The sequence below is a fragment of the Pleurodeles waltl genome, chromosome 5 (assembly GCF_031143425.1).
Source record: "Pleurodeles waltl isolate 20211129_DDA chromosome 5, aPleWal1.hap1.20221129, whole genome shotgun sequence".
NCBI lineage: Eukaryota > Metazoa > Chordata > Amphibia > Caudata > Salamandridae > Pleurodeles > Pleurodeles waltl.
This window is the reverse complement of record NC_090444.1, coordinates 298,487,432-298,509,881: the sequence shown is the minus strand read 5'-3', so window position 1 is coordinate 298,509,881 and position 22,450 is coordinate 298,487,432. Positions and strand designations below refer to the sequence as shown.

Below are 22,450 nucleotides of genomic sequence, written 5' to 3'. Positions count from 1 at the left end.
TGCAGTCCCCAACTCATACAGGGATGAGTCAGGATGATCCAGACGCGTGGGATCTTTATGATGCACCAGTGACAGATAACAGTCCCGACTGTTATCCAGCTAGACCGTCACCACCTGAGGACTCTACCGCCTACACACAGGTGGTGTCAAGAGCAGCAGCGTTTCATAATGTCAGCCTGCATGCAGAGCCAATTGAAGACGACTTTCTATTTAACACACTGTCGTCCACACATAGCCAGTACCAGAGCCTCCCCATGCTATCTGGAATGCTAAAAAACTCCAAACAAGTGTTTGAGGAGCCTGTCAAAGGAAGGGCCATAACTCCAAGGGTGGAGAAAAAATATAAACCGCCACCAACAGACCCTGTGTACATCACACAACAGTTAACACCAGACTCAGTGGTAGTAGGTGCAGCACGCAAGAGGGCAAACTCACACACCTCAGGAGATGCACCACCTCCAGACAAAGAGTCGTAAGTTCGACGCGGCTGGGAAAAGAGTGGCGGCACAAGCAGCCAACCAATGGCGCATTGCCAACTCGCAGGCCTTGTTGGCGAGATCTGATAGGGCTCATTGGGATGAAATGCAACATTTTATAGAACATTTGCCCAAGGAGTTCCAAAAAAGAGCACAACAAGTGGTGGAGGAAGGACAGAGTATCTCGAACAATCCGATACGGTCAGCAATGGATGCAGCAGACACAGCTGCTAGGACTGTAAATACTGCAGTGACAATACGGAGACATGCATGGCTGCGTACATCTGGATTTAAGCCAGAAACGCAACAAGCCGTGCTGAATATGCCATTTAACGGACAGCAGTTGTTTGGGCCGGAGGTGGACACTGCTATCGAAAAACCTAAAAAAGACACTGATACAGCCAAAGCCTTGGGCACACTCTGCTCCCCACATAGCAGAGGCACATTTTGAAAATCACAGTTTCGAGGACAAAGCACTGAACCCACAACCTCACAAACAAGGCCCACTTATCAGAGCCAATAACAGCGGGGAACTTTTCGGGGACAATATAGAGGGGGACAGTTCCCAAAGAGTAGAGGGAAGTTCCAAAGTCCCAAAACTCCTCAAAATAAACAGTGACTTCGATGTCACAAATCCCCAACACATAACACCAGTGGGGGGGAGAACTAACCAAGTTCTACAAAAACTGGGAGTGTAGGAAGTTGGCTCTGTATGTGCTATTTCAAAGTAAGGAATAGCATGCACAGAGTTCAAGGGTTCCCCTTAGAGGTAAGATAGTGGCAAAAAGAGATAATACTAATGCTCTATTTTGTGGTAGTGTGGTCGAGCAGTAGGCTTATCCAAGGAGTAGTGTTAAGCATTTGTTGTACATACACATAGACAATAAATGAGGTACACACACTCGGAGACAAATCCAGCCAATAGGTTTTGTTATAGAAAAATATATTTTCTTAGTTTATTTTAAGAACCACAGTTTCAAATTCTACATGTAATATCTCATTTGAAAGGTATTGCAGGTAAGTACTTTAGGAACTTTGAATCATTACATTCGCATTTATACTTTTTACATAAAACACAATAAGCTGTTTTAAAAGTGGACACAGTGCAATTTTCACAGTTCCTGGGGGAGGTAAAGTATTGTTATTTTTAGCAGGTAAGTAAGTCACTTACAGGTCTCAGTTTTGGGTCCAAGGTAGCCCACCGTTGGGGGTTCAGAGCAACCCCAAAGTTACCACACCAGCAGCTCAGGGCCGGTCAGGTGCAGAGGTCAAAGAGGTGCCCAAAATACATAGGCTTCAATGGAGAGAAGGGGGTGCCCCGGTTCCAGTCTGCCAGCAAGTAAGTACCCGCGTCTTCGGAGGGCAGACCAGGGGGGTTTTGTAGGGCACCGGGGGGGGGGACATGAGTCATCACAAAAAGTACACCCTCAGCAGCGCGGGGGCGGCCGGGTGCAGCCGGGTGCAGTGTGTAAACACGTGTCGGGTTTTCAATGGTTTTCTATGAGAGACCAAGGGGTCTCTTCAGCGATGCAGGCAAGGGGGGGGCTCCTCGGGGTAGCCACCACCTGGGCAAGGGAGAGGGCCTCCTGGGGGTCACTCCTGCACAGAAGTTCCGTTCCTTCAGGTGCTGGGGGCTGCGGGTGCAGGGTATTTTCCAGCCGTCGGGACTTTAGGTTCAGGCAGTCGCGGTCAGGGGGAGCCTCGGGATTCCCTCTGCAGGCGTCGCTGTGGGGGCTTAGGGGGGACAACTTTGGTTACTCACAGTATTGGAGTCGCCGGAGGGTCCTCCCTGAAGCGTTGTTTCTCCACCAGTCGAGTCTGGGTCGCCGGGTGCAGTGTTGCAAGTCTCACGCTTCTTGCGGGGATTTGCAGGGGTCTTTAAATCTGCTCCTTGAAACAAAGTTGCAGTTCTTTTGGAGCAGTGCCGCTGTCCTCGGGAGTTTCTTGTCTTTCTTGAAGCACGGCAGTCCTCAGAGGATTCAGAGGTCGCTGGTCCCTTGGAAAGCGTCGCTGGAGCAGGTTTCTTTGGAAGGCAGGAGACAGGCCGGTAAGTCTGGGGCCAAAGCAGTTGGTGTCTTCTGTTCTTCCTCTGCAGGGGTTGTTCAGCTCAGCAGTCCTCTTCTTCTTGTTAGTTGCAGGAATCTAGAGTTTTAGGTTCAGGGGAGCCCTTAAATACTAAATTTAAGGGCGTGTTTAGGTCTGGGGGGTTAGTAGCCAATGGCTACTAGCCCTGAGGGTGGGTACACCCTCTTTGTGCCTCCTCCCAAGGGGAGGGGGTCACATCCCTAATCCTATTGGGGGAATCCTCCATCTGCAAGATGTAGGATTTCTAAAAGTTAGTCACTTCAGCTCAGGACACCTTAGGGGCTGTCCTGACTGGCCAGTGACCCCTCCTTGTTATTCTCATTATTTTCTCCGGCCTTGCCGCCAAAAGTGGGGGCCGTGGCCGGAGGGGGCGGGTAACTCCACTAGCTGGAGTGTCCTGCTGTGCTGGCACAAAGGGGTGAGCCTTTGAGGCTCACCGCCAGGTGTGACAGCTCCTGCCTGGGGGAGGTGTTAGCATCTCCACCCAGTGCAGGCTTTGTTACTGGCCTCAGAGTGACAAAGGCACTCTCCCCATGGGGCCAGCAACATGTCTCGGATGTGGCAGGCTGCTGGAACCAGTCAGCCTACACTGATAGTCGGCTAAGGTTTCAGGGGGCACCTCTAAGGTGCCCTCTGTGGTGTATTTTACAATAAAATGTACACTGGCATCAGTGTGCATTTATTGTGCTGAGAAGTTTGATACCTGTAGGAAGTTGGCTCTGTATGTGCTATTTCAAAGTAAGGAATAGCATGCACAGAGTCCAAGGGTTCCCCTTAGAGGTAAAATAGTGGCGAAAAGAGATCATACTAATGCTCTATTTTGTGGTAGTGTGGGCGAGCAGTAGGCTTATCCAAGGAGTAGTGTTAAGCATTTGTTGTACATACACATAGACAATAAATGAGGTACACACACTCAGAGACAAATCCAGCCAATAGGTTTTGTTATAGAAAAATATCTTTTCTTAGTTTATTTTAAGAACCACAGGTTCAAATTTAACATGTAATATCTTGTTTGAAAGGTATTGCAGGTAAGTACATTAGGAACTTTGAATCATTTCAATTGCATGTATACTTTTCAAGTTATTCACAAATAGCTATTTTAAAAGTGGACACTGCAATTTTCACAGTTCCTGGGGGAGGTAAGTTTTTGTTAGTTTTACCAGGTAAGTAAGACACTTACAGGGTTCAGTTCTTGGTCCAAGGTAGCCCACCGTTGGGGGTTCAGAGCAACCCCAAAGTTACCACACCAGCAGCTCAGGGCCGGTCAGGTGCAGAGTTTAAAGTGGTGCCCAAAACGCATAGGCTTCAATGGAGAGAAGGGGGTGCCCCGGTTCCAGTCTGCCAGCAGGTAAGTACCCGCGTCTTCGGAGGGCAGACCAGGGGGTTTTGTAGGGCACCGGGGGGGACACAAGCCCACACAGAAATTTCACCCTCAGCGGCGCGGGGGCGGCCGGGTGCAGTGTTAGAACAAGCGTCGGGTTCGCAATGAAAGTCAATGAGAGATCAAGGGATCTCTTCAGCGCTGCAGGCAGGCAAGGGGGGGGCTTCCTCGGGGAAACCTCCACTTGGGCAGGGGAGAGGGACTCCTGGGGGTCACTTCTGCAGTGAAAGTCCGGTCCTTTAGGTCCTGGGGGCTGCGGGTGCAGGGTCTTTTCCAGGCGTCGGGATTTAGGTTTCAGAGAGTCGCGGTCAGGGGAAGCCTCGGGAATCCCTCTGCAGGCGGCGCTGTGGGGGGCTCAGGGGGGACAGGTTTTGGTACTACCAGTCGTAGAGTAGTCCGGGGGTCCTCCCTGAGGTGTTGGTTCTCCACCAGCCGAGTCGGGGTCGCCGGGTGCAGTGTTGCAAGTCTCACGCTTCTTGCGGGGAGATTGCAGGGTTCTTTAAAGCTGCTTCTTTGGATAAAGTTGCAGTCTTTTTGGAGCAGGTCCGCTGTCCTCGGGAGTTTCTTGTCGTCGTCGAAGCAGGGCAGTCCTCAGAGGATTCAGAGGTCGCTGGTCCCTTTGGAAGGCGTCGCTGGAGCAGAGTTCTTTGGAAGGCAGGAGACAGGCCGGTGAGTTTCTGGAGCCAAGGCAGTTGTTGTCTTCTGGTCTTCCTCTGCAGGGGTTTTCAGCTAGGCAGTTGTAAGGAAATGCCTCCTTGGCATGGTTGCCCCCTGACTTTTTGCCTTTGCTGATGCTATGTTTACAATTGAAAGTGTGCTGAGGCCTGCTAACCAGGCCCCAGCACCAGTGTTCTTTCCCTAACCTGTACTTTTGTGTCCACAATTGGCAGACCCTGGCATCCAGATAAGTCCCTTGTAACTGGTACTTCTAGTACCAAGGGCCCTGATGCCAAGGGAGGTCTCTAAGGGCTGCAGCATGTCTTATGCCCCCCTGGAGACCTCTCACTCAGCACAGACACACTGCTTGCCAGCTTGTGTGTGCTAGTGAGAACAAAACGAGTAAGTCGACATGGCACTCCCCTCAGGGTGCCATGCCAGCCTCTCACTGCCTATGCAAGTATAGGTCAGTCACCCCTCTAGCAGGCCTTACAGCCCTAAGGCAGGGTGCACTATACCATAGGTGAGGGTACCAGTGCAAGAGCATGGTACCCCTACAGTGTCTAAACAAAACCTTAGACATTGTAAGTGCAGGGTAGCCATAAGAGTATATGGTCTGGGAGTTTGTCAAACACGAACTCTACAGCACCATAATGGCTACACTGAAAACTGGGAAGTTTGGTATCAAACTTCTCAGCACAATAAATGCACACTGATGCCAGTGTACATTTTATTGCAAAATACCCCCCAGAGGGCACCTTAGAGGTGCCCCCTGAAACTTAACCGACTGTCTGTGTAGGCTGACTGGTTCCAGCAGCCTGCCACACTAGAGACATGTTGCTGGCCCCATGGGGAGAGTGCCTTTGTCACTCTGAGGCCAGTAACAAAGCCTGCACTGGGTGGAGATGCTGACACCTCCCCCAGGCAGGAGCTGTAACACCTGGCGGTGAGCCTCAAAGGCTCACCCCTTTGTCACAGCCCAGCAGGGCACTCCAGCTTAGTGGAGTTGCCCGCCCCCTCCGGCCACGGCCCCCACTTTTGGCGGCAAGGCTGGAGGGAACAAAGAAAGCAACAAGGAGGAGTCACTGGCCAGTCAGGACAGCCCCTAAGGTGTCCTGAGCTGAGGTGACTCTAACTTTTAGAAATCCTCCATCTTGCAGATGGAGGATTCCCCCAATAGGGTTAGGATTGTGACCCCCTCCCCTTGGGAGGAGGCACAAAGAGGGTGTACCCACCCTCAGGGCTAGTAGCCATTGGCTACTAACCCCCCAGACCTAAACACGCCCTTAAATTTAGTATTTAAGGGCTAACCTGAACCCTAGAAAATTAGATTCCTGCAACAACAAGGACTGCCTAGCTGAAAACCCCTGCAGAGGAAGACCAGAAGACAACAACTGCCTTGGCTCCAGAAACTCACCGGCCTGTCTCCTGCCTTCCAAAGAACTCTGCTCCAGCTACGCCTTCCAAAGGGACCAGCGACCTCTGAATCCTCTGAGGACTGCCCTGCTTCGACGACGACAAGAAACTCCCGAGGACAGCGGACCTGCTCCAAAAAGACTGCAACTTTATCCAAAGAAGCAGCTTTAAAGAACCCTGCAATCTCCCCGCAAGAAGTGTGAGACTTGCAACACTGCACCCGGCGACCCCGACTCGGCTGGTTGAGAACCAACACCTCAGGGAGGACCCCCGGACTACTCTACGACTGTGAGTACCAAAACCTGTCCCCCCTGAGCCCCCACAGCGCCGCCTGCAGAGTGAATCCCGAGGCTTCCCCTGACCGCGACTCTCTGAAACCTAAGTCCCGACGCCTGGAAAAGACCCTGCACCCGCAGCCCCCAGGACCTGAAGGACCGGACTTTCACTGGAGAAGTGACCCCCAGGAGTCCCTCTCCCTTGCCCAAGTGGAGGTTTCCCCGAGGAAGCCCCCCCTTGCCTGCCTGCAGCGCTGAAGAGATCCGTTGATCTCTCATAGACTAACATTGCAAACCCGACGCTTGTTTCTACACTGCACCCGGCCGCCCCCGCGCTGCTGAGGGTGAAATTTCTGTGTGGGCTTGTGTCCCCCCCGGTGCCCTACAAAACCCCCCTGGTCTGCCCTCCGAAGACGCGGGTACTTACCTGCAAGCAGACCGGAACCGGGGCACCCCCTTCTCTCCATTCTAGCCTATGCGTTTTGGGCACCACTTTGAACTCTGCACCTGACCGGCCCTGAGCTGCTGGTGTGGTGACTTTGGGGTTGCTCTGAACCCCCAACGGTGGGCTACCTTGGACCAAGAACTGAACCCTGTAAGTGTCTTACTTACCTGGTAAAACTAACAAAAACTTACCTCCCCCAGGAACTGTGAAAATTGCACTGTGTCCACTTTTGAAATAGCTATTTGTCAATAACTTGAAAAGTATACATGCAATTGAAATGATTCAAAGTTCCTAATGTACTTACCTGCAATACATTTCAAAGAAGATATTACATGTTAAATTTGAACCTGTGGTTCTTAAAATAAACTAAGAAAAGATATTTTTCTATAACAAAACCTATTGGCTGGATTTGTCTCAGAGTGTGTGTACCTCATTTATTGTCTATGTGTATGTACAACAAATGCTTAACACTACTCCTTGGATAAGCCTACTGCTCGACCACACTACCACAAAATAGAGCATTAGTATGATCTCTTTTTACCACTATTTTACCTCTAAGGGGAACCCTTGGACTCTGTGCATGCTATTCCTTACTTTGAAATAGCACATACAGAGCCAACTTCCTACAGCAGTCCTTCTTCTTGTTGTTGCAGGAATCTAACTCTTTAGGTTCAGGGAAGCCCTTAAATACTAAATTTAAGGGCGTGTTTAGGTCTGGGGGGTTAGTAGCCAATGGCTACTAGCCCTGAGGGTGGGTACACCCTCTTTGTGCCTCCTCCCAAGGGGACGGGGTCACATCCCTAATCCTATTGGGGGAATCCTCCATCTGCAAGATGGAGGATTTCTAAAAGTTAGTCACCTCAGCTCAGGACACCTTAGGGGCTGTCCTGACTGGCCAGTGACTCCTCCTTGTTTTTCTCATTATCTCTCCTGGACTTGCCGCCAAAAGTGGGGGCTGGGTCCAGGAGGCGGGCATCTCCACTAGCTGGAGTGCCCTGGGGCATTGTAACACGAAGCTTGAGCCTTTGAAGCTCACTGCTAGGTGTTACAGTTCCTGCAGGGGGGAGGTGTGAAGCACCTCCACCCAGGGCAGGCTTTGTTTCTGTCCTCAGAGAGCACAAAGGCTCTCACTGCATGAGGTCAGACACTCGTCTCTCAGCAGCAGGCTGGCACAGACCAGTCAGTCCTGCACTGAACAATTGGGTAAAATACAGGGGGTATCTCTAAGATGCCCTCTGTGTGCATTTTTTAATAAATCCAACACTGGCATCAGTGTGGGTTTATTATTCTGAGAAGTTTGATACTAAACTTCCCAGTATTCAGTGTAGCCATTATGGAGCTGTGGAGTTCGTTTTTGACAGACTCCCAGCCCATATACTCTTATGGCTACCCTGCACTTACAATGTCTAAGGTTTTGCTTAGACACTGTAGGGGCATAGTGCTCATGCACATATGCCCTCACCTGTGGTATAGTGCACCCTGCCTTAGGGCTGTAAGGCCTACTAGAGGGGTGACTTACCTATGCCACAGGCAGTGGGAGGTTGGCATGGCACCCTGAGGGGAGTGCCATGTCGACTTAGTCATTTTCTCCCCATCAGCACACACAAGCTGGCAAGCAGTGTGTCTGTGCTGAGTGAGGGGTCCCTAGGGTGGCATAAGACATGCTGCAGCCCTTAGAGACCTTCCCTGGCATCAGGGCCCTTGGTACCAGGGGTACCAGTTACAAGGGACTTACCTAGGTGCCAGGGTTGTGCCAATTGTGGAAACAATGGTACATTTTAGGTGAAAGAACACTGGTGCTGGGGCCTGGTTAGCAGGGTCACAGCACACTTCTCAGTCAAGTCAGCATCAGTATCAGGCAAAAAGTGGGGGGTAACTGCAACAGGGAGCCATTTCTTTACAATACCAAACTTCCCAGTTTTCAGTGTAGCCATTATGGTGCTGTGGAGTTCGTGTTTGACAGACTCCCAGACCATATACTCTTATGGCTACCCTGCACTTACAATGTCTAAGGTATTGCTTAGACACTGTAGGGGCACAGTGCTCATGCACTGGTGCCCTCACCTATGGTATAGTGCACCCTGCCTTAGGGCTGTAAGGCCTACTAGAGGGGTGACTTATCTATACCTGCATAGGCAGTGAGAGGCTTGCATGGCACCCTGAGGGGAGTGCCATGTCGACTTACTCGTTTTGTTCTCACCAGCGCACACACAAGCTGGCAAGCAGTGTGTCTGTGCTGTGTGAGGGGTCTCCAGGGTGGCATAAGACATGCTGCAGCCCTTAGAGACCTTCCTTGGCATCAGGGCCCTTGGTACCAGGGGTACCATTTACAAGGGACTTATCTGGATGCCAGGGTGTGCCAATTGTGGATACAAAAGTACAGGTTAGGGAAAGAACACTGGTGCTGGGGCCTGGTTAGTAGGCCTCAGCACACTTTCAATTCAAAACATAGCATCAGCAAAGGCAAAAAGTCAGGGGGTAACCATGCCAAGGAGGCATTTCCTTACACTAAGGTTTTGCTTAGACACTGTAGGGGCCTAGTGCTCATGCACATATGCCCTCACCTGTGGTATAGTGCACCCTGCCTTAGGGCTGTAAGGCCTGCTAGAGGGGTGACTTACCTAGACCACAGGCAGTGTGAGGTTGGCATGGCTTTCGGAGGGGAGTGCTATGTCAACTTAGTCTTTTTCTCCCCACCAGCACACACAAGCTGTGAGGCAGTGTGCATGTGCTGAGTGAGGGGTCCCCAGGGTGGCATAATACATGCTGTAGCCCTTAGAGACCTTCCCTGGCATCAGGCCCTTGGTACCAGTTACAAGGGACTTATCTGAGTGCCAGGGTTGTGCCTATTGTGGAGACAAGGTACAGTTTAGGGAAAGAACACTGGTGCTGGGGCCTGGTTAGCAGGGTCCCAACACACTTTCAGATCAAAACTTAGCATCAGCAAAGGCAAAGTTAGGGAGTAACCATGCCAAGGAGGCATTTCCTTACATCCATGCAGCCGACTCCCAGCACAGGACTGGAGCAGTGTGAGGAGCTGGGATAGCCTGAGTAGTGGCCATCACATCGTTCAGGAGGATTAATGAGCTTCAGGTGTTCTGTGCACCCTCTATACATCAACTTGTTCCCAGACAAACTGGTTCTCCGTAGCTGTGCCTCAATCCTGCTAAAAGTGGTAATTCATTTCCACGTCAGACAACATATCATACTGCCGACTTCCTTCACTCCACTCCACCCTTTCAAAGAAGAAGCAAGACTCCATCACTCCATTATTACCCAAAAACCACATTTCCGTTCTAAGTTGATCTCACCAAAGAACATTGGTGCACGATCAACTCTTCGTTAGGTTTGCTGAAGCAAGGAAAGGAAAGGCTGTGCAGTAATGGGCCATCTTCATACACATTGTGCTCTGCATTGAAGTCTGCTGGCCAAAAAGCCACCCCTTTCCCTTTCAGGCCTGCCAATTCATTCAACCAGAGCAAAGGTTACAGCCAGTAAGTTAACTTGTTGGGTCCCTGTTCAGGACGCCTGTCAGGCTGCTACTTGGGCTTCCCTTTTCGTGTTTACTAAACAGTACTCCCTTGGCAGTCAAGTCTGTCTCTTGGTCCTTTACCTATTCGTTCCTCCTGGACTTCCTGGTCTAACGCTCTTCAGACCCTCCACTACCAGAGGTATTGCTTTGGTATCTATTCTAAGGTTAGTAATCTGCAGCTAGAAGTCTGTATCAGATGAACAAGTTACTTACCTTTAGTAGCTCCTTACCTGGTAGAGACTATATAGCTGCAGATTCCTTACCAACCCTTCCATCCTCCGTGTTTCTGTAAACATTTTCTTTTCATCTAGAAGGTCCCTGAAGTTCCTTACTGTCTACATACCGGTCCATCAGCTTTCTAAACATGGCTCCGTGCTTCTGGAGTGGAAATGTCACAAAAAGAAACTGCTGTCTGTGCGCTGGGGTGGCATCTATGTAGGCACAGCGGATGTCACTTGTGGAGCGGACAGAGACGATCTACGCCATCTACTGGCATGCAGAGGTACTGCTCAAGATTTTCCAGATCCAGTCTGGCACATGGGGAACATTGTAAGTTGAGGAATCTGCGGTTCGATAGTCTCTGGCAGATACAGTTTTACTGAAGGTAAGTAACTTGTTCCTTATTTTGACATTTATTCCTGATTTCTGCTGATGACCTATTACTTACTTACATGGTGCTCAAAACTTTAAAGACTGGCTTTTGGGCTTGGCATTGCTGGTTGAAAAACATTGTATTATACAATTAAAATTTTACACAGACTTGTAAACCATGATGGGGGTACACATTGACAAGAGGCCGAACTAATACTGCTATACCCAATAAGGTCATTAATTGCTGTGATTTATGTATATTATGCAAATCGTTTTGCCATGAAAACTCCATTTGCTTCTGTTAGATAGGAAAAATTGGTGTATTTAGTAATGATTGGGTAATTTTTTTCCTTTCTTTCGCTATAGTATAAAGGAGCACATGTCAAACCTGGGTTTGCAGAGCACTTTTACAGTAATCCAGCACGGTACAAAGGACGAGAGAATATGTTGGTAAGTTAGATATCTGCGTGAAGTTCTAGGTGTACAAATGAGGACAAGTGATTCTATTGTAGTAATGCTTAACTTTCTTTTTCTTGTAGTATTACGATACCATTGAAGATGCTCTCGGCGGAGTTCAAGAGGCTCATTTTGATGGGCTTATATTTGTGCACTCTGGAATATATACTGATGAATGGATATATATTGAATCTCCAATCACAATGATTGGTGCAGGTATAAAATACAGTATAAACTGACTGATTACAGCAGAATTGTGGCAAATAACCTTACCCACAGAATACGATTCCAGTAACTTCTGTCTGTCAAGGCCCCAAGAAAACTTTTCACACTACCATTTTTTTTTTTTTGCAGTATGCATACATTGGTCAGGTGGTCCCAGCCATTCACTTCTACACACACGCACAACACCCACCCTCAAATATATTTCACAGATATTGAGATACAATTAAGGAAATGCTCAATACTTAATTACTGAATAAACCTTTGCTGGGGAGAGCTAGTAGGCAATCTCACCACAAAGGTACTGGTAAAATGACCTCTGCCCTAGTTTGCATTTTCACTGTAATGCTGACTGTCACACAGAAAAATTAAAGTACAAATTAAGAAGATATAAAAAGGTAGGGCGACCCTTTTTTTCTAAGCCATGCTGAGGATCTACAGCCTGATAAACATTACTGGGCATGAGCTCAGTGGTAGAAATAAAATCTCTGCTGGTAGTGCCGGTACTGTTAGTGATTGGAATCATCTCTGAGGTTTGTACATTGGAAGGTATGGTCTGCACCTCTTGGGGAATTAAACTGCACACACAGGTTGCTTGGTTGTGAAGGATAGTAGGCCTACGTAAGGTGAAAAAATAAATCAAGCAATGAGGGGTGTTGATGGAGGTAGCAAAGTATTAATGTCTACCTTATTTCTCCAACCCCCACCACATAATTTCAGCAGGTGACTTATGATTCACTGCTAAAGACATGCATAGTATGTGTTGAAATTTTCTGCCTCACATAAGTTATTAGCTGCTTGATACTCTGTACACCCATTCCGCTTCCCTTCCCTTTACACAAAAAATCATGTGTGCATTACCGCAGGAAGATGCTATGAACTCCGTCAAAAGCACTCCACTCCTCTTTACCCTCCATGTAGTTTGAACTGCTGTCAGTCCACAGTATTGAAAAATGAGAAGCATGCTAAGGAACCTTTAGAAGCAATACAATAGGGAGTGGAACCTGTATATAACGAACTTTCTTCTCCAGGACTACTGCTAATTCATTATTGGTTGTTATAATTAAGACATTTAAGATTTAGCTTGCTTTGATTTGTAAGGTAGCAGCTCTAGTCTTCCTGCCTGTGTGCTTACTCAGTCTGAGTTACATTGGTGGTGCTCTATAGCTTATTTGAAGAATTTCTTAATTGTATGCATGTTTTTTCATTTTATTAGTCTGTACCAATAAAATTAATATGTTGTTTCCTGCAGCCCCTGGGAAAGTGGCAGACAAAGTAATAATTGAGAACACTAGAGACTCCACCTTCGTTTTTATGGAAGGATCTGAGGATGCTTATGTTGGGTATATGACAATAAGGGTAAGAAACACTACATATTTACTGAATAAAAAAAGTGAATATATTATATTTTTTATTACAGTATTTTCTTGTTTTTTTTTTCAGTTCAACCCTGATGATAAGTCTGCCCAGCACCACAATGCACACCACTGCTTAGAAATTACAGTAAACTGCAGTCCAATAATAAATCATTGTATCATTCGAAGTACATGTACAGGTCAGTGTTCTTACTAATTGAAACACAATTTCATTGGTCGCATTGTGATTATATACTTAAATGTGTTACTCGTGGCTGAAAGGTAGCATCACCATTTTCTAAATGAAAGAAGGGTGCATTATTTTGTATATGCACATACATATGTATGTATATATGCAGTGCACCTAAGTGTCTGCTTATTGATACAAAGTTATGACTTTTTTTGTTGTGTTTGACACCGTAAAAAATAGTTATCCGTTTAGTAATGGGACCCGGTCATGCTTTTGACAAGCCGTGATTGGAACATTTTGTGAAACTGGCCAACCTGTCTGTGGTGTTACAGAAGTCAAGACCTTGTACCAATAAATACTCTCTTAAGCAACGTTCATGTGTGTAATATATATATATATATATATAAATATTACAGTCTGATGTTGCTCATATTTGTGTGTGCATAAATACACACATAATCACTAGTAATAAAAAAAAAATAAAAAAACCTGTGTCCAACCCCTTTACAGCTGTTAAATCCCCTTGCTGCCCCAGGCCCTGCTCCTAATCTCCTACAGGCACCCAACCCAATTTTATTTATCTTTTTGTTTTTCCAATACCTACACCTGCGGTACCTACCATGTAAGCTTCCTCCTGAAGGTACCACCCTGCTATAATGAGGGTGAAGCCTGGATGGCGGATACTGCTGGAGTACCCCATGAGAGGGCTACAGTGGGTCTAGTGGAAGTACTGCAGTACTTTCGACCTGAACAATGTTTAGCAACATCAGTCTTTTCTAGATTCGCATGCCGGGCACTATTTCACCATTTTAGGTATTTATTTATTTTGGTTGGGTGTCATCTGTTACAATTTAGTGCCTTGTCCATCCTTCCCTACCGTTACAGACCCGCCCCGGAAGCCCTTGGTGTGTGACTGCATCTTCAGATAATTTTTTCTGCTGTTGGGTCTGGAAGCTGTGGCTGAAGGCTCTTTGTATGTGGAAAGGAAAGAGGATAATGTGACTGTTTGTCCAACAGTTCCAAAAATGTCAACCTACAATCTATACAGTAGAGCAAAGGAGAAGAGGAAAACCAGAATCCACTGAGAAAATACGAATTAAGTAGGTGGGGCACATGGGCAGCCAAGTGTAGAGGTTTCAGGATTTGCCACCAAGGGACCTCTTCAAAGTGCTGCAAGAGTGGGTCCCTCACTTGCAATGTCAACTAAAGACCTAAAAGATGCTTACTTGCACATAACCATGAACCGAACTCAAAATTCCTATGTTTTGTAGTGGACAAAACACAATACCAATCCAGAGTACTACCATTGGAATAAAATAAGCACCCAGGGTGATAACAAAATGCTGAGCTGCCGTAGCAGCATACTTGAGATGGAAGGGGATACAAGGTTAGCTCTATCTAGACGACTGGCTGGTAAAAGCAATCTGTAGGAAAATTCCACTGTTGCCATGGTCACCCCCTAATTTTTGCCTAGTGTTGATGCCATCTTTGATTGGAATGGTTCTTTCCCTAAAACTGTACGTTTGTTTCCACATTTGGCACAGCCCTGGCACACAGTTAAGTCCCTTGTAAAAGGCACCCCTGATACCAACGGCCCTGTGGCCAGGGAAGGTCCCTAAGGGCTGCAGCATGTATTTTGCCACCCTAAGGGACCTCTCACTCAAAACATGCACACTTCCTTTTAGCTTGTGTATGCTAGTGGGTAGAAAAGATGGCTGACATGGCACTCCCATCAGAGTGCCATGCCCACCAACCCTTGCCTATGGCATACGTAAGTCACCCCTCTAGCAGGCCTTACAGCCCTAAGGCAGGGTGCACTATACCACATGTGAGGGCTTAGCTGCTTGAGCACTATGCCCCTACAGTGTTTAAGTCAATTCTTAGACATTGTAAGTGCAGGGTAGCCATATTGAGCATATGGTCCGGGAGTTTGTCGTTACCAACTCCACAGCACCATAACGGCTACACTGAATACTGGGACGTTTGGTATCAAACTTCTCAGCACAATAAACCAACACTGATGCTAGTGGGATTTATTGAAAAATGCACACAGAGGGCATCTTAGCGATGCCCCCTGTATGTTAGACCAACTGCTAGTGTAAGGCTGACCGGTCTATGTCAGCCTGCCACTTCCAGAAGAGTGTTTGACCACATTTGATGAGTCAAAAAACACAAAAAGGTATGGGGTTCACTTATAATGAGGAGCTGTACCCAAAGGAGATTTTCCTGGAGCTCCTTGACCTTACTGGGTGTATGAATGAAGTGTAAGAGCTGTGAAGTGGGGATGGGGGGGTGTTTCCTTTACGGACTAGGTGGTCTCACACACTATATAGTGCCATGCTTCATCATTTGACCACCTAGCCACACCCAGGTAGGACAGTGCCACCTGGGCGGACTCAACCTCACCGTTAAAAGAACGGGAGGGAGTGCGTAAATTATTATTGTAGGAAGTTGGCTCTGTATGTACTATTTCAAAGTAAGAAATAGCATGCACAGAGTCCAAGGGTTCCCCTTAGAGGTAAGATAGTGGCAAAAAGAGATAATTCTAATGCTCTATTTTGTGATAGTGTGGTCGAGCAGTAGGCTTATCAGAGGGTAGTGTTAAGCATTTGTTGTACACACACAGGCAATAAATGAGGAACACACACTCAGACTGATTCCAGGCCAATAGGTTTTTTTTATATAGAAAAATATCTTTCACAGTTTATTTTAAGAACCACAGGTTCAAGATTTAAAATCAATACTTTAAATGAAAGGTACTTCACTCAGGTATCATAGGAACTTTGAATCCGCAAAATAGCATGTACAGTTTTGGCAAAAATGGCAATAAGCTATTTTAAAACTAGACACAGTTCAAATTTCAACAGTTCCTCGGGGAGGTAAGTATTCGTTAGTTTTGCAGGTAAGTAAACCACCTACAGGGTTCAAAGTTGGGTCCAAGGTAGCCCACCGTGCATAATACATGCTGTAGCCCTTAGAAACCTTCCCTGGCATCGGGCCCTTGGTACCAGGGGTACCAGTTACAAGGGACTTACCTGGATGCCAGGGTGTGCCAATTGTGGAGACAAGGTACAGATTATGGAAAGAACACTGGTGCTGGGGCCTGGTTAGCAGGCCTCAGCACACTTTCAAATCATAACTTGGCATCAGCAAAGGCAAAAAGGTCAGGGGGGTAACCATGCCAAGGAGGCATTTCCTTACAGTTGTCATTCAGTCCGTTGGTGTCTGTGCGTAGTCTCCAGACCCAGCGTTGTTCGTAGTGTAGTAACTTCTGTGACATGTTGTTGGTTGTGGGTGGCAGTTGCTCTAAAATAGTCCATCTCAAATTGTCTGGGGAATGATTTTTTGTGACATAATGGCTGGTACGTTTTGTGGCGTCACGTTTGCACCTTATAGTGCTCCTGTGTTCACAGATGCGGGCACTGACCTTCCTTGTTGTCATTACGATATATTTCAGCTGGCAGGGGCACTTAATCATGTAGATGACATTCTTAGAGTTCATAAGTGCCTTGAGCATCCATGGTGTTTTTAGTCCAAGCTCCACCGTGGTGGATTTCTGTGTGAACTTACACACACAAGAGTTGCCACACGGATGGTGGCCGACAGGGGGGTAGGTGCCAGAGAGTCAGCTGTTTGTTAGGAGGTTTCCTGGTATGTCTAGTATGGACCACCATATCTCGTATATTGGTGACTCTTTTGAAGGCGTGTAATGGTTGCTGGAACTGGAGACCACCAGATGTAAAAATCTTCCAGTCGTCTCTGATAATCCTCTGTATTTTATTAGATAGTGGATTGAACGTGGTTACACACACTCTGCTCCGTCTTGGGTTTGTTGGCCCGGGTTTGTAACAACTGGTCTCTATTGTTGTTCTGTGCTCTTTTATATGCTCTCCTAACAAGGTGTGCAGGATAATCTCTTTCTTGTGGTTTGATGGACAGATTGTTAGCGTGTTTATTATCGTCCAAGAGATTTGAACAGTTCCGTCGTAGACGTAGGAACTGACCCACGGGGAAGTTCTCCCTCAGGGATCTCGGGTGGTAGCTCTTAAATTGGAACTGTAGGAAGTTGGCTCTGTATGTGCTATTTCAAAGTAAGGAATAGCATGCACAGAGTCCAAGGGTTCCCCTTAGAGGTAAGATAGTGGCAAAAAGAGATAATACTAATGCTCTATTTTGTGGTAGTGTGGTCGAGCAGTAGGCTTATCCAAGGAGTAGTGTTAAGCATTTGTTGTACATACACATAGACAATAAATGAGGTACACACACTCAGAGACAAATCCAGCCAATAGGTTTTGTTATAGAAAAATATCTTTTCTTAGTTTATTTTAAGAACCACAGGTTCAAATTCTACATGTAATATCTCATTTGAAAGGTATTGCAGGTAAGTACTTTAGGAACTTTGAATAATTACAGTAGCATATATACTTTTTACATAAAACACAATAAGCTGTTTTAAAAGTGGACACAGTGCAATTTTCACAGTTCCTGGGGGAGGTGAAGTATTGTTATTTTTAGCAGGTAAGTAAATCACTTACAGGGCTGAGTTTTGGGTCCAAGGTAGCCCATTGTTGGGGGTTCAGAGCAACCCCAAAGTTACCACACCAGCAGCTCAGGGCCGGTCAGGTGCAGAGGTCAAAGAGGTGCCCAAAACACATAGGCTTCAATGGAGAGAAGGGGGTGCCCCGGTTCCAGTCTGCCAGCAGGTAAGTACCCGCGTCTTCGGAGGGCAGACCAGGGGGGTTTTGTAGGGCACAGGGGGGGGGCGGGGGGGGGGGGGGCTGGGGGGGGGGGGAGTCCACACAGAAAATACACCCTCAGCAGCGTGAGGGCGGCCGGGTGCAGTGTGTAAACTGGCGTCGGGTTTCCAATGGGAGTCAATGGGAGACCAAGGGGTCTCTTCAGCGGTGCAGGCAGGCAAGGGGGGGGGGGCTCCTCGGGGTAGCCACCACCTGGGCAAGGGAGAGGGCCTCCTGGGGGTCACTCCTGCACAGAAGTTCAGTTCCTTTAGGCGCTGGGGGCTGCGGGTGCAGGGTCTTTTCCAGCCGTCGGGACTTTAGGTTCAGGCAGTCGCGGTCAGGGGGAGCCTCGGGATTCCCTCTGCAGGCGTCGCTGTGGGGGCTCAGGGGGGACAACTTTGGTTACTCACGGTCTTGGAGTCGCCGGAGGGTCCTCCCTGAGGTGTTGGTTCTCCACCAGTCGAGTCGGGGTCGCCGGGTGCAGTGTTGCAAGTCTCACGCTTCTTGCGGGGATTTGCAGGGGTCTTTAAATCTGCTCCTCTGTAACAAAGTTGCAGTTCTTTTGGAGCAGTGCCGCTGTCCTCTGGAGTTTCTTGTCTTTCTTGAAGCAGGGCAGTCCTCAGAGGATTCAGAGGTCGCTGGTCCCTTGGAAAGCGTCGCTGGAGCAGGTTTCTTTGGAAGGCAGGAGACAGGCCGGTAAGTCTGGGGCCAAAGCAGTTGGTGTCTTCTGTTCTTCCTCTGCAGGGGTTTTTCAGCTCAGCAGTCCTCTTCTTCTTGTAGTTGCAGGAATCTAAATTCTTAGGTTCCGGGAAGCCCTTAAATACTAAATTTAAGGGCGTGTTTAGGTCTGGGGGGGTTAGTAGCCAATGGCTACTAGCCCTGAGGGTGAGTACACCCTCTTTGTGCCTCCTCCCAAGGGGAGGGGGTCACATCCCTAATCCTATTGGGGGAATCCTCCATCTGCAAGATGGAGGATTTCTAAAAGTTAGTCACTTCAGCTCAGGACACCTTAGGGGCTGTCCTGACTGGTCAGTGACTCCTCCTTGTTTTTCTCATTATTTTCTCCGGCCTTGCCGCCAAAAGTGGGGGCCGTGGCCGGAGGGGGTGGGCAACTCCACTAGCTGGAGTGTCCTGCGGTGCTGGAACAAAGGGGTGAGCCTTTGAGGCTCACCGCCAGGTGTTACAGCTCCTGCCTGGGGGAGGTGTTAGCATCTCCACCCAGTGCAGGCTTTGTTACTGGCCTCAGAGTGACAAAGGCACTCTCCCCATGGGGCCAGCAACATGTCTCTAGTGTGGCAGGCTGCTGGAACCAGTCAGCCTACACAGATAGTCGGTTAAGGTTTCAGGGGGCACCTCTGAGGTGCCCTCTGGGGTGTATTTCACAATAAAATGTACACTGGCATCAGTGTGCATTTATTGTGCTGAGAAGTTTGATACCAAACTTCCCAGTTTTCAGTGTAGCCATTATGGTGCTGTGGAGTTCGTGTTTGACAAACTCCCAGACCATATACTCTTATGGCTACCCTGCACTTACAATGTCTAAGGTTTTGCTTAGACACTGTAGGGGCACAGTGCTCATGCACTGGTGCCCTCACCTATGGTATAGTGCACCCTGCCTTAGGGCTGTAAGGCCTGCTAGAGGGGTGACTTATCTATACTTGCATAGGCAGTGAGAGGCTGGCATGGCACCCTGAGGGGAGTGCCATGTCGACTTACTCATTTTGTTCTCACCAGCACACACAAGCTGGCAAGCAGTGTGTCTGTGCTGAGTGAGGGGTCTCCAGGGTGGCATAAGACAGGCTGCAGCACTTAGAGACCTTCCCTGGCATCAGGGCCCTTGGTACCAGAGGTACCAGTTACAAGGGACTTATCTGGATGCCAGGGTGTGCCAATTGTGGATACAAAAGTACAGGTTAGGGAAAGAACACTGGTGCTGGGGCCTGGTTAGCAGGCCTCAGCACACTTTCAATTCAAAACATAGCATCAGCAAAGGCAAAAAGTCAGGGGGTAACCATGCCAAGGAGGCATTTCCTTACAGTAACAAATTGTTCCGATCCGTAGATTTGTGATAGACCTCTGTTGCCAGTGTCTGTAGGAAGTTGGCTCTGTATGTGCTATTTCAAAGTAAGGAATAGCATGCACAGAGTCCAAGGGTTCCCCTTAGACGTAAGATAGTGGCAAAAAGAGATAATACTAATGCTCTATTTTGTGGTAGTGTGGTCGAGCAGTAGGCTTATCCAAGGAGTAGTGTTAAGCATTTGTTGTACATACACATAGACAATAAATGAGGTACACACACTCGGAGACAAATCCAGCCAATAGGTTTTTGTATAGAAAAATATCTTTTCTTAGTTTATTTTAAGAACCACAGGTTCAAATTTTACATGTAATATCTCATTCGAAAGGTATTGCAGGTAAGTACTTTAGGAACTTCAAATCATCAAAATTGCATGTATACTTTTCAAGTTATTCACAAATAGCTGTTTTAAAAGTGGACACTTAGTGCAATTTTCACAGTTCCTAGGGGAGGTAAGTATTTGTTAGGTTAACCAGGTAAGTAAGACACTTACAGGGCTTAGTTCTTGGTCCAAGGTAGCCCACCGTTGGGGGTTCAGAGCAACCCCAAAGTCACCACACCAGCAGCTCAGGGCCGGTCAGGTGCAGAGTTCAAAGTGGTGCCCAAAACGCATAGGCTAGAATGGAGAGAAGGGGGTGCCCCGGTTCCGGTCTGCTTGCAGGTAAGTACCCGCGTCTTCGGAGGGCAGACCAGGGGGGTTTTGTAGGGCACCGGGGGGGACACAAGTCCACACAGAAATTTCACCCTCAGCGGCGCGGGGGCGGCCGGGTGCAGTGTAGAAACAAGCGTCGGGTTCGCAATGTTAGTCTATGAGAGATCTCGGGATCTCTTCAGCGCTGCAGGCAGGCAAGGGGGGGGTTCCTCGGGGAAACCTCCGCTTGGGCAAGGGAGAGGGACTCCTGGGGGTCACTTCTCCAGTGAAAGTCCGGTCCTTCAGGTCCTGGGGGCTGCGGGTGCAGGGTCTCTCCCAGGCGTCGGGACTTTAGGTTCAAAGAGTCGCGGTCAGGGGAAGCCTCGGGATTCCCTCTGCAGGCGGCGCTGTGGGGGCTCAGGGGGGGACAGGTTTTTGTACTCACAGTCTTAGAGTAGTCCTGGGGTCCCTCCTGAGGTGTTGGATCGCCACCAGCCGAGTCGGGGTCGCCGGGTGCAGTGTTGCAAGTCTCACGCTTCTTGCGGGGAGCTTGCAGGGTTCTTTGGAGCTGCTGGAAACAAAGTTGCAGCTTTTCTTGGAGCAGGTCCGCTGTCCTCGGGAGTTTCTTGTCTTTTCGAAGCAGGGGCAGTCCTCAGAGGATGTCGAGGTCGCTGGTCCCTTTGGAAGGCGTCGCTGGAGCAGGATCTTTGGAAGGCAGGAGACAGGCCGGTGAGTTTCTGGAGCCAAGGCAGTTGTCGTCTTCTGGTCTTCCGCTGCAGGGGTTTTCAGCTAGGCAGTCCTTCTTCTTGTAGTTGCAGGAATCTAATTTTCTAGGGTTCAGGGTAGCCCTTAAATACTAAATTTAAGGGCGTGTTTAGGTCTGGGGGGTTAGTAGCCAATGGCTACTAGCCCTGAGGGTGGGTACACCCTTTTTGTGCCTCCTCCCAAGGGGAGGGGGTCACAATCCTAACCCTATTGGGGGAATCCTCCATCTGCAAGATGGAGGATTTCTAAAAGTTAGAGTCACTTCAGCTCAGGACACCTTAGGGGCTGTCCTGACTGGCCAGTGACTCCTCCTTGTTTTTCTCATTATTTTCTCCGGCCTTGCCGCCAAAAGTGGGGCCTGGCCGGAGGGGGCGGGCAACTCCACTAGCTGGAGTGTCCTGCTGGGTTGGCACAAAGGAGGTGAGCCTTTGAGGCTCACCGCCAGGTGTGACAATTCCTGCCTGGGGGAGGTGTTAGCATCTCCACCCAGTGCAGGCTTTGTTACTGGCCTCAGAGTGACAAAGGCACTCTCCCCATGGGGCCAGCAACATGTCTCGGTTTGTGGCAGGCTGCTAAAACTAGTCAGCCTACACAGATAGTCGGTTAAGTTTCAGGGGGCACCTCTAAGGTGCCCTCTGGGGTGTATTTTACAATAAAATGTACACTGGCATCAGTGTGCATTTATTGTGCTGAGAAGTTTGATACCAAACTTCCCAGTTTTCAGTGTAGCCATTATGGTGCTGTGGAGTTCGTGTTTGACAGACTCCCAGACCATATACTCTTATGGCTACCCTGCACTTACAATGTCTAAGGTTTTGTTTAGACACTGTAGGGGTACCATGCTCATGCACTGGTACCCTCACCTATGGTATAGTGCACCCTGCCTTAGGGCTGTAAGGCCTGCTAGAGGGGTGTCTTACCTATACTGCATAGGCAGTGAGAGGCTGGCATGGCACCCTGAGGGGAGTGCCATGTCGACTTACTCGTTTTGTCCTCACTAGCACACACAAGCTGGTAAGCAGTGTGTCTGTGCTGAGTGAGAGGTCTCCAGGGTGGCATAAGACATGCTGCAGCCCTTAGAGACCTTCCTTGGCATCAGGGCCCTTGGTACTAGAAGTACCAGTTACAAGGGACTTATCTGGATGCCAGGGTCTGCCAAT

General features: G+C 48.4%; 1 protein-coding gene across 2 annotated transcripts in view; it reads left to right on the top strand.

Annotated features, from left to right (window-relative positions):
* Positions 1–22,450, top strand: part of FBXO11 (F-box protein 11) — a 608,024-nt gene that overhangs the window by 193,409 nt on the left and 392,165 nt on the right. For both annotated transcript variants that reach the window (XM_069234039.1, XM_069234040.1), the window contains exons 6-9: positions 11,225–11,308; positions 11,398–11,530; positions 12,789–12,895; positions 12,980–13,091. In XM_069234039.1, the coding sequence (XP_069090140.1) occupies positions 11,225–11,308; positions 11,398–11,530; positions 12,789–12,895; positions 12,980–13,091 (436 nt within the window). The remainder of the gene's footprint in view (positions 1–11,224; positions 11,309–11,397; positions 11,531–12,788; positions 12,896–12,979; positions 13,092–22,450) is intronic.